This window comes from Oncorhynchus tshawytscha, linkage group LG30, assembly GCF_018296145.1.
Source record: "Oncorhynchus tshawytscha isolate Ot180627B linkage group LG30, Otsh_v2.0, whole genome shotgun sequence".
Classification (NCBI taxonomy): domain Eukaryota; kingdom Metazoa; phylum Chordata; class Actinopteri; order Salmoniformes; family Salmonidae; genus Oncorhynchus; species Oncorhynchus tshawytscha.
In genome coordinates this window covers 4,424,143-4,435,104 of record NC_056458.1, presented here as the reverse complement: position 1 = coordinate 4,435,104, position 10,962 = coordinate 4,424,143, and the positions used below count along the sequence as shown (strand labels likewise).

At 45.3% G+C, this 10,962-nt stretch overlaps 1 protein-coding gene across 2 annotated transcripts in view; it reads left to right on the top strand.

Moving 5' to 3' along the window:
• The first annotated feature begins 8,483 nt into the window (after positions 1–8,483).
• The window catches only part of spns2 (spinster homolog 2 (Drosophila)), a 145,347-nt gene continuing 142,868 nt past the window's right edge, over positions 8,484–10,962 (top strand). For both annotated transcript variants that reach the window (XM_024394801.2, XM_024394802.2), the window contains exon 1: positions 8,484–8,962. In XM_024394801.2, the coding sequence (XP_024250569.1) occupies positions 8,731–8,962 (232 nt within the window). In that variant the 5' untranslated portion in view covers positions 8,484–8,730. The remainder of the gene's footprint in view (positions 8,963–10,962) is intronic.

Genomic DNA, 10,962 nt, shown 5'->3' with positions numbered 1-10,962 from the left:
GAGGAACATTCACTGCCTTCTTGGTATGTAACTCCAGTGTATATTTGGCCTTGTGTTTTGGCTTATTCTCCTGCTGAAAGGTGAATTCATGTCCCAGTCTGTCAGAGTGTGCACAACTGTTTGAAGGAAGTCAGGTGCAGGAGAGCAGAGATGAGTGAACAGGCACACTTTAATCAGGCAGAGGAAAACAGCCGGACGCAACTGCGTCACAACACTCCTTCCGGCCCAAGGAAAAAGCGATAGAGCACAAATCACACAAATAGGTACAAAATAACAAAACCACGGGTTACAACAATACCCGGCGAAAAAACCAGCCTGTTACACACGTAACGTTACACACGTAACTAATTAACAATACCACACACAGACATGGGGGGGAACAGAGGATAATATAAACATAGAGTAATGAGGGGATGTAAACCAGGTGTTCGGGAAGACAAAACAAATGGAGAATGAAAGGTGGAGCGACGATGGCTAGAAGACCGGTGACGTCGGACGCCGAACGCCGCCCGAACAAGGAGGGACAGACTTCGGCGGGTGTCGTGACACAGTGTCTGTTGGAAAGCAGACTGAAACAAGTTTTTCTCCAGTATTTTGCCAGTGCTTAGCTCCATTAATTTTTTTATCTAGAAAAACTCCCTAGTATAAAATGATTACAAGCATACCCATAACATGATGCAGCCACCAGTATGCTTTCAAATATGGAGAGTGGTACTCAGTAATGTGTTGTAATGGTTTTGCCCCAAACATAACACTTTGTATTCAGGACAAAAACAGAATTGCTTTGCCATGTTTTTTGCAGTATTACTTGTTGCAAACAGGATGCATGTTTTGGAATATTTTTATTCTGTACAGGCTTGTTGTTGATCCATCCTCAGTTTTCTCCTATCACAGCTATTAAACTCTGTAACTGTTTTAAAGTCACCATTGGCCTCATGGTGAAATCTCTGAACGGTTTCCTTCCTCTCCTGGAACTGAGTTAGGAAGGATGCCTGTATCATTGTAGTGACTGGGTGTATTGATATACCATCCAAAGTGTAATTAATAACTTCAACATTATCAAAGGATTATTCAAAGTCTACTTTAAAAATATTTTACCCATGTAGCAATAGGTACGCTTCTCTGCGAGGCATTGGGAAACCTTCCTGGTCTTTGTGGTTCAATCTGTGTTTGAAATTCACTGTTCGACTGATATGTAGGGTGCAGAGATGAGGTAGTCATTCAAAAAGCATGTAAATTAGAGTCTATTGACACACCGGTGCGTCAATCATAGTAAATCTAAATCCCCATCAAAATCCAAACGTTTAAGCTAGAGATATCTGCAACTCAATGTCGCCCTTCTACATCTGCGGTGGAAAGTGGCAGAGATACAGTACAGTGCTGTTTGTCAGACCAGGATACATCCTGAAGTTGGTAACACTAATGTGCCAACTTTTGTCTGTAGTGTCCAAACCGTTTGAGCTACAAACTAATATGACCCCACTGTAGAAAGGGGAGACTCTCACGACCCCCACAAGTGTCATGGGATTCATCTAAAGGTTAACCATACAAATGAATAGAGGTAGTTTTGTACCAACAAAAATCAGGGGTTAAATATGGTAAAAAAAAGTAAAATATATTTCCTGAGCTTTCTTTTATCTCCTAGATATAGGAAAGACACTTCAAAACCTTATTTCTTATGATACATTTTTGCAATTTATGAATGTGTTATTTAATGCATTTCTATGGGCTGTAGTAGTAAAAGCCAAATTCAATATTTTATCTACTATAAATATTTTTTTTTTTTTTTGGGGGGTGGTGTAACTAAAGGGGTCCTAAAATTCTAAATCAAATATCTAAACGATGGTATGTCCTTCTTAAAACAATTCCATATGCAACTTCGTACCTTTTAAGAATTAGACTTTTAGACTTATAAGAATTGAACACTATTACTGCACAAAGAGTGAGTCCATGCAACTTATTATGTGACTTGTTATGCACATTACTACTCCTGAACTTATTTAGGCTTGCCATAAGAAAGGGATTGTATACTTTTTTCATTTTAAAAAATTTATCAAATCCTTGAAAAACATGATTCCATTTTGACATTATGGGTAGTGTGTGTACGCCACTGACTCCCAAAAATCTAAATTTAATCACATTTCAATTCAGGCTGTAACACAACAAAATGTGGAAAAGTCAAGGTTTGTGTTCTTTACACATATGATTTTTGAAGTTGTTTTCTTTGTAAGGGGGTACAATTAATTATCAGGTAGAACAGAAAACCAGTTTTAGTCCCAACCTCGAAGGATCGAATTTGAATATGCCTGATATATACCATCCCTGAGGGTTGTACAAATTCTCTAATATAAATTGCAATCACATTTCTTTCCTCCTCAGAAATGTCTGTCCATCTGCCTGTGTGTGCCTGGCAATGCATGAAACTGTCTGCATGTCATTTTCCCCCTCTTGTCTCCTTGTGTGTGTGTCTGCCTTATAAATGATGTGTTGTGAATGGAAATACGGCTTCCTCTGATAATAATGCAGGATTGGACTGTTGTAACCCATGGACACACACACACACACACACACACACACACACACACACACACACACACACACACACACACACACACACACACACACACACACACACACACACACACACACACACACAACCCTTGACCCACCATTGGCGTGCACCAACATACAGTCTTATCAATGATGCAACGCACTGACACACACACAAACACAATGGTCCCTTATAACTTTACTGTTGCTCTTGTAAGCCATTGGGAAATCTGAATTGAATAGGTGGCAAGGGGCCTAAAACACCCATGTCTGTCTGAGAAAGGAAAGAGTCAAGTGACAGTTGGAGATTGATTTAATTTCATAGTAATAATATACTGAATTAGCCTAATACAAAAAATTGTTTAATATATTGAAATTAGAGACAGCGTGGACATGATCCTTACCTTTCTAAAAATCAGTAGCTAATATAAAAGAGATCAAACTATGTCCATGTATAGTCAATTGATAGTTTTAACTGTTGAAAGGGTTGTGATGACAATCATGAATCGATTAGCTCCATCGAAAGTGATTTGATCTCACAATCTAACAGTTGTATCCTTTTAAGCTGTCTATATTTGTCACGAGTCCGACCGAGGGTGTTTCCTTTTCCCGGGCGGGTGGCGCTCGGCGGTCGTCGTCACCGGCCTATTAGCTGCCACTGATTGTTTTTCCTCCCCCTCCTTGTATGTTTAGTGGTAGCACCTGTGTAGGGTTAATTAGTTTGTCTTTATTAGACAGCCGGCCCGCCTGGTTGTTGTGCGGGATTATTTCTATGTAACCTTCGGCTCTGTTGTAGAGGTACGTGTTTTGTGCCTGGTCGTGATTTGTTCCATTGTACATTTTCCCTGTGTTTGGGAACGTTACTTTTGTGAGCACCCTGTGGTGTGTTAAGCGCTATTAAAAGACGCACAGCATTGAAATCTCTGTTTCCTGCATTTTGACTCCACACCCACGACACCCGGAGCATTACAGAATCCCGCACCCAACTCGGACCAAGCGGCGTGGTAAACAGCAGCGACGACAGCAGCAGCAGCAGCAACAACAGCGGCCAGCATCACAGGACTCCTGGACATGGGAGGAGATACTGAACGGAGAGGGACCCTGGGCACAGGCTGGGAAACATCGCCGTCCGAAATCAGAGCTGGAGGCAGCGAAAGCTGAGCGGCGGCGATATGAGGAGGCAGCACGGCAGTGCGACAGGTACGAGAGGCAGCCCCAAATTTTTTTTGGGGGGGGCAGACGAGGTGTGGTACTAAGCCAGGTAGCAGACCTGAGCTCACTCCTCGTGCTTATGATAAGCAGCGCATTACTGGTCAGGCACCGTGTTATGCGGTTAAGCGCACGGTGTCGCCAGTGCGTGTCCATAGCCCGGTGCGCTATAGGGCAGCCCCGAAAGTGCCATGCGAGTGTGGGCATTGAGCCAGGGCGTATGGTGCCTGCTCAGCGGGTCTGGTCGCCGGTACGCAGTTTTGGTCCAGGTTATCCTGCGCCGGCTCTGCGTGCTGTGTCTCCGGGCGCTGGGAGGGTGCAGTGCGTCCTCTGCCTGCGCTCCGCTCGTGCCGGGCAAATGTGGGAGTGGAGCCTAGGGGAGAGGTGCGTGTAGTGAGCACTAGATCTCCCGTGCTTATCCACAGCCCGGTTCAACCTGTGCCTGCACTCTGGAGGGTCCGGGCTAAAGTAGTTGTCCAGCCTGGGGAAGTGGTGCCAAGGTTGCGCACCAGAGCTCCAGTGCTCCCCCACAGCCCGGTCCTTCAGGTGCCTCCTCCTAACACCAAGCCTCCTGAAGGTCTTCCCAGCCTGGTGGTTCCTGTGGCAGCCCCACGCACCAGGCTGTCTCTCCGTCTCCTCCCTGCAGGTGGTCCTGTCTGTCCGGCGCCGCTGCCGGAGTCTCCCGCCTGTCCGGCGCCGCTGCCGGAGCCTCCCGCCTGTCCGGCGCCACTGCGCCTCCCGCCTGGAGCCTCCCGCCTGTCCGGCGCCACTGCCGGAGCCTCCCGCCTGTCCGGCGCCGCTGCCGCCTCCCGCCTGTCCGGCGCTGCTGCCGGAGCCTCCCGCCTGTCCGGCGCCGCTGCGGCCGGAGTCACCCGCCTGTCCGGCGCTGCGGCCGGAGTCTCCCCCGCCTGTCCGGCGCTGCTGCGCCAGGCCCGTCAGCCTCCCGCCTGTCCGGCGCTGCTGCCGGAGCCTCCCGCCTGTCCGGCGCTGCTGCCGGAGCCTCCCGCGCCAGTCCGGCGCCGCTGCCGGAGTCGGAGGCGCCAGAGCCCGTCAGCCCAGAGGCGCCCCAGAGCCCAGAGCCCGTCAGCCCAGAGGCGCCAGAGCCCCCAGAGGCGCCAGAGCCAGCCCAGAGGAGCGCCAGAGCCCGTCAGCCCAGAGGCGTCAGCCCAGAGGCGCCAGAGCCCGTCAGCCCAGAGGCGCCAGAGCCCGTCAGCCCAGAGGCGCCAGAGCCCGTCAGCCCAGAGGCGCCAGAGCCCGTCAGCCCAGAGGCGCCAGAGCCCCTGCCCAGAGTTTCTGCCCCTCTGTCCCGAGCTGCCCCTCTGTCCAGTGGGGTCATTGAGAGGGGTGGCCATGGTGAGAAAGCCACGAAGGCGGACTAAGACAATGGTGAAGTGGGGTCTGCGTCCTGCGCCAGAGCCGCCACCGCGGACAGACGCCCACCCAGACCCTCCCCTATAGGTCAAGGTTTTGCGGACGGAGTCCGCACCTTTGGGGGGGGTACTGTCACGTTCTGACCTTTTTATTTCCTGTGTTTTGTATTTAGTTAGTATGGTCAGGGCGTGAGTTGGGTGGGCAGTCTGTTTGTTTTTCTATAATTTGGTTATTTCTATGTTTCGGCCTAGTATGGTTCTCAATCAGAGGCAGGTGTCATTAGTTGTCTCTGATTGAGAATCATACTTAGGTAGCCTGGGTGTCACTGTGTGTTTGTGGGTGATTGTTCCTGTCTCTGTCTTTGCACCAGATAGGACTGTTTAGGGTTTCACACGTTCCATGTTTATTGTTTTGTAGTGTTCATGTGTACATTTACATATTAAAAGAACCATGGACACTTACCACGCCGCACATTGGTCCTCTGATCCGTTTCGCCTCTCCTCTTCGGAAGAAGAGGAGGAAATCCCTTACAATATTATGCATATTGGGAGAAAGTGAACATGGGGTGAGCGCCTCTGATCTCCTCAACATGAAAAAACGACATCAGTCATATGGGTGAATAATGTTCGATACCATCTACTGTATCTTGCCTATGCCTCTCTGTACCATCACTCATTCATATATCTTTATGTACATATTATTTATCCCCTTACACTTGTGTCTATAAGGTAGTAGTTTTGGAATTGTTAGATTACTTGTTGGTTATTACTGTATTGTCGGAACTAGAAGCACAAGCATTTCGCTACCCTCGCATTAACATCTGCTAACCATGTGTATGTGACAAATACATTTGATTTGATTTGAAACATGTAGCAAAGGGCACGTAACGAAGGGCACGTGCCCAGGGGCCATAACTTCCAGGCGGCCCCCATTGATTTTGTTATTCATTCTCACTCAGATATCATATTAACATGGCATAAGTCATGGCAAAATGTGCAGAATTGCAGGAAATTAGCTTTGAGACTGCAAACATTTCTCTCCACTCCATGGCAAAATGACTATAGCCTAAGCCTATCTCAAAGTCCAAGGTCCAACACACTGGTGATAGAAAAGCCTAATCGCTGGGCTATGTTATCAGTGCAAAACATCATCAGTATTCTTTCTCATCAGCTTTAACAAAGAACTACAATTACGTGTAATAACGCCTTGTTCACACAACAGCATCATTGCGTTTTGGTACACCAGAAGTACTTGCTCACCTTGCAGCATTGCAGATGCAGTTTCAGTGTGTTCTGTGTTATATCTGGTGCATAGGTACTTTGGAGACTTTGGATATATCCAACATATGTAACAAATTGTACATTTAGACATGACAGAAATAGTAGCAAAAGGTGAATGTTGAACTTTTGTTGCACACATATCCAGTAGAAATGTTGGATTACACAATTAGAAAGTTTGACTGCAGAATTGAATACACAGCATTGATGCAATAATGCTGTTGGTCTGATCGAGGCGTAAATGTGCGTAGATGCCTGAAAGCCACCAGCTCCATTCTGTGGCCGAACACCTCAGAAGCCTCTTTAATTGGGAGTGTATCATGATTATTTTTGTTGTGATGTGGCGGTTGGATTGAGAAGACTACGGCAATGCAATGATGCAACCAGTCTCTTTGCAGCATCATGAGGTCCACCAGATGCATCAATCTCTTTGCGGTCCGAAGGAAGTCCTTCATTGTCAATGGAGCAGTCTGCAATGCTACGTTTTTCTGCTTTCTTGAGTAAGGCAGCCCCAAAATGCAGGAGTTTCACCCTAGCTTTCTGTGGTGGTGGGGCTAGCCAGCAGAATATAAATCTAATCAAATCAAATTCTATTTGTCACATGCGCCGAATACAACAGGTATTCAGAATACAACCTTACAGTGAAATGCTTACAAGCCCAACAATGCAGTTTTAAGAAAATACCTAAAAAAAAGTAAGAGATAAGAAAAACAAACAATTAAGGAGCAGCAGTAAATAACAATAGCTGGGCTATATACAGGGGGTACAGATTCAGAGGCAATGCGTCAATGTGGCAGGTCGAGGTAATTGAGGTAATTATGTACATGCAGGTAGGGTCATTAAAGTGGCTATGCATAGATAATAACAGAGAGTAGCATACAGAGAATTGTGCCAGATTGGCTCAGTTTTTTTGTGGTGATTGGCTCAGTTTTCTGTCACTCATGAGACAGTACATCATCCCCAATTCTAAGGTTAGAGCTCGAAAACTTTAGCCCCTTGGGTTCTGCCATAGAGTTATATTAGAAGTGCCCATCCAAGAAGACTCAAGGTCATTGGCCGCAGATAGAATGACATCAAATCACGTTATATCTACAGTAGCTTTGATTGGACTGATGCTGCGGCAGTATGTCAACATCATACTTTCAAAATCTTAGCTAGCAAGCATAACCACGAATCAAGTCGACAATCAAATCGTTTTCAATCCTACTCATATGAAGATAAATTAGAGACAAAACGTATCTGTGCTCATCGGCCATTGGACATAAATATTACACAAGTTGGAAATCGCAAATTCAACAATGAGTGGTTTGGGAAGGAATCAGTGGCTAACTGAGTTCAAGACAACTGGGAACTTGCCCGAGAGATATGTATACCGTAGCTAAGAAAGTAATACTAAGTGTTTGTTGAGAAGTAAGCTGTTAATAGCCCATGTGCCTCACCCTAATAATTCGGTCTATTTTCACTAAGGCGGTATTGTAAACACATCGCTCGTTGTTTCCCTATAACCTGTTTCAGAGAAATGTAATAATCGAATCTCGTAAGAGCTTTCATTGTCTGTTTATATGTAAGAACGGCCTGTCTGTCGCTGTACATTTCAAACGTGCTGAACAAATAGTTATATTGACTACGTCTGTCGTCTCTCGCTCATTGTCTTAATCGAAAAGACGGATTGCCTCTTATCCGCTTGTCGTCCCATAGTTTGTACAGCTCAATTGTCAGTAGAAACCACATATCAGCCATATCAGTTTATGCTTTTTTAAAAGGCACTGGATGAACTGTAGCAGTGGTAAGGTGTTGGGACTCTGCAGTTACGACAGCTTTATGTAGGCCCTAACAGTTTGTGGTCACCGTTATAGTGCAATTAATGTATGGTTTAGTGTTGCGTTTTTTTGTTTTTTTTTGCACCACCAAGATTTACATGCTAAAATCGCCACTGGAAATTACACCTCACTGAAATTGCAATTCCCCGCATTCTCTCCACACACCAGGTGCCAATATGTTCATTCGCTGCGGGGCTCAAGGAGGCGGAGTTTTTATGCCAGGTCACACCCACTCCGCTAGGACTTCATGGTACTCAGGGAAAAACCTGAGGAGCGCAAGAGCCGGTCAGTGCTGTCAGTGTGCTGGTAAAATGAGCCATATCGAGACGCTACTCCCTCTCAAACATTTAACAAGACGACATCTTCAACGCGTCTAATCTTGTATTGCGAGTAACCACCGCTGGAGATTTCTAACCGTTTACTAGGCTACCTAACGTTGATCAATTGTTCCTTCTGTGCGTTGTGGCTGATTCTCTGTTGCGCTGGATCTGTCGTGTCAGAAGATGTGTGTGGAGAGCGATGGATGCGAGATAGAGGGCTGCAGCAGTTCTGATGAGGTGCACACACTCTCGGGCAGCATGAGTCCTGGACTGAAATCCAACCCGGACCTCCATCCCTGCAAGCCCGGGCAGAAATTCCGAGCCGCGCTGCTTCGATGCCGGTCCCCGGCGGCTGCGGCTGGGATTCTCAGTTTTGGGAATGTGCTCAATTACATGGACAGATACACTGTGGCAGGTAAGAGCCCAACATTTGTCTGTGTAAATGCAATTATCACATCCCAATGAAGGACCATCGCGCAAGTGTGGAATTAGTTATTTATTGTATGTTTGTTTTCTTCTATACAGCCCATGTATAGTGCAATTAGAACACATAGGCTACATTAGCCTACTTTGTGTAAACCCTGCTCTTCCCAATGAGAGCAATCGAACAATGACTCGATTGCCCACGCGCAGTGGGCAGTCGTGGCTATTCACTGTACAAAGAAGCAACAATGTAGTCTCCATTTTCAATATTGGCTATTCTCACATAGATCATTTATTGGCAGGATATGGTGAAAGGTGATTCAATCAAATATATCAGTTCCTTTTATTTGTGGGGTGTCAGGCAGGAAAGAGCAGGGGCCTTGAGATATTGATTGGCACTGTCTTAAATAATCGCACATAAATTAGGATCGCCGTGTGTCACTCGGGGAGGCTGCTGCGGTACGGTTGCTACTGTTCAGAGGATTTGAAGCCCTTTGGAATTAGGGGGGAGAAAAGACCAAAAGCACACTTTTATAATTACAAGGTTGTGTATATCGAAATAGATATCAAAATAAATATACAAAGAGGTGCACATAGCCTACCGTGTTTCTGATATGCTGAAAGTGTTTTAAACATTGCTGCATTTAATCAAAGTTTTGAAAAATGTGTGTGTTTATTCATCCACTACTGTCACATCAGATGTGGGGAAGAAAATACTCTTCCTTGGAAATGTGAAGCACACTCTCTCTCCTAGAGTGTTGCCTTCCCTTTGCATATGATAATGATTTCGCTGCTGGCACAAGAGACCAATCACAAGAGACCAATACTTTTGAAAAACATTTAAAACATGAGACTTTAAAGTGTTCCAGATTTCTATTGAAATATTACCTTCAAGTTTGTTATAATATGAATTAAATAAATGTCTTTCCAAATTTTTAAAATTAAGGATGTTCAAAAGCAGCTTTGCTCTGTGCCTGCTTGGGGCACAAATATTTGATTTGACAGCTCAGTCAATGAGACGCACATACACTTGGATATTCAAATTAGCTACAACATGGAGCCACTGGGGCTGCCTGCCCGAGCCCGGCTGCACCAAGTAAAATAATATGGATTGATTCAGGAGTTGGGAACGCACAATGGAACTACTAGGACACTATACTAGAACAGTAATAAATGCAGACTCATTTCTGTCCTTTGCTTTATCACTATATTCCTGATATTTTTGTTGTTGGCTACCTAACTTGCTAGTCGTGAAGCTACTTCTGCTACCTATATGAGTCAACAACAGCTAATTAGGTTTCTTCTGGACATATAACTTTTACCTACAAATAAGATTTAAAATGGATGGGAATTGTGAGATGGTTGGTGTGTGGAGGACCTGCTTTCTTGTTGGCTTGCCAGCTAGCTAAGTTAGTCACGATAGCTAACGTTAGCAAACTGCTTGTAAATTGTCAGCAGGCCAACTTTTACAAACCACGTCATTTGAAATAGAAGTGACTGGCGAGATACAGTAGTTGTTTCATTGGCTCTGTCCTTTTTGCTAACACCAGCTGTGGCTTGCTTGGCTTGCTAGCTAGCATGCTTGTGTGAAGTGAGTGCACACTCCTGAGCCTGTATCTTCCCTATTCTCGAGAAAGATCCTTCTCCCCACCAGAGAATTTGGAAAAAAGGAAAAAGCTGCTGGACCAATCACATACGGGCCTGTCTTGGCCAAAGAGGATATCATGTTCCTTCCAAATTTTCACTGGACAGTTACTTTAATCTAACCCTCCCTGCCTCTGGTTGGACCTACCACGTTTCCATAGAAACCACACTGCAGTTAACCAATACATTTTTTTGAGTGCTCAATTTAATTTTACGCATGATACACCTCCTTATAGTAAGTGCTGGAATACTACTTTGTGAAAGGATAGCCTATGCTGGATGCATATTACAATGAGCTGTCCAAAATAATGCATGCAATACTTTGACTCTAAGTTATTGAGGCGTAAA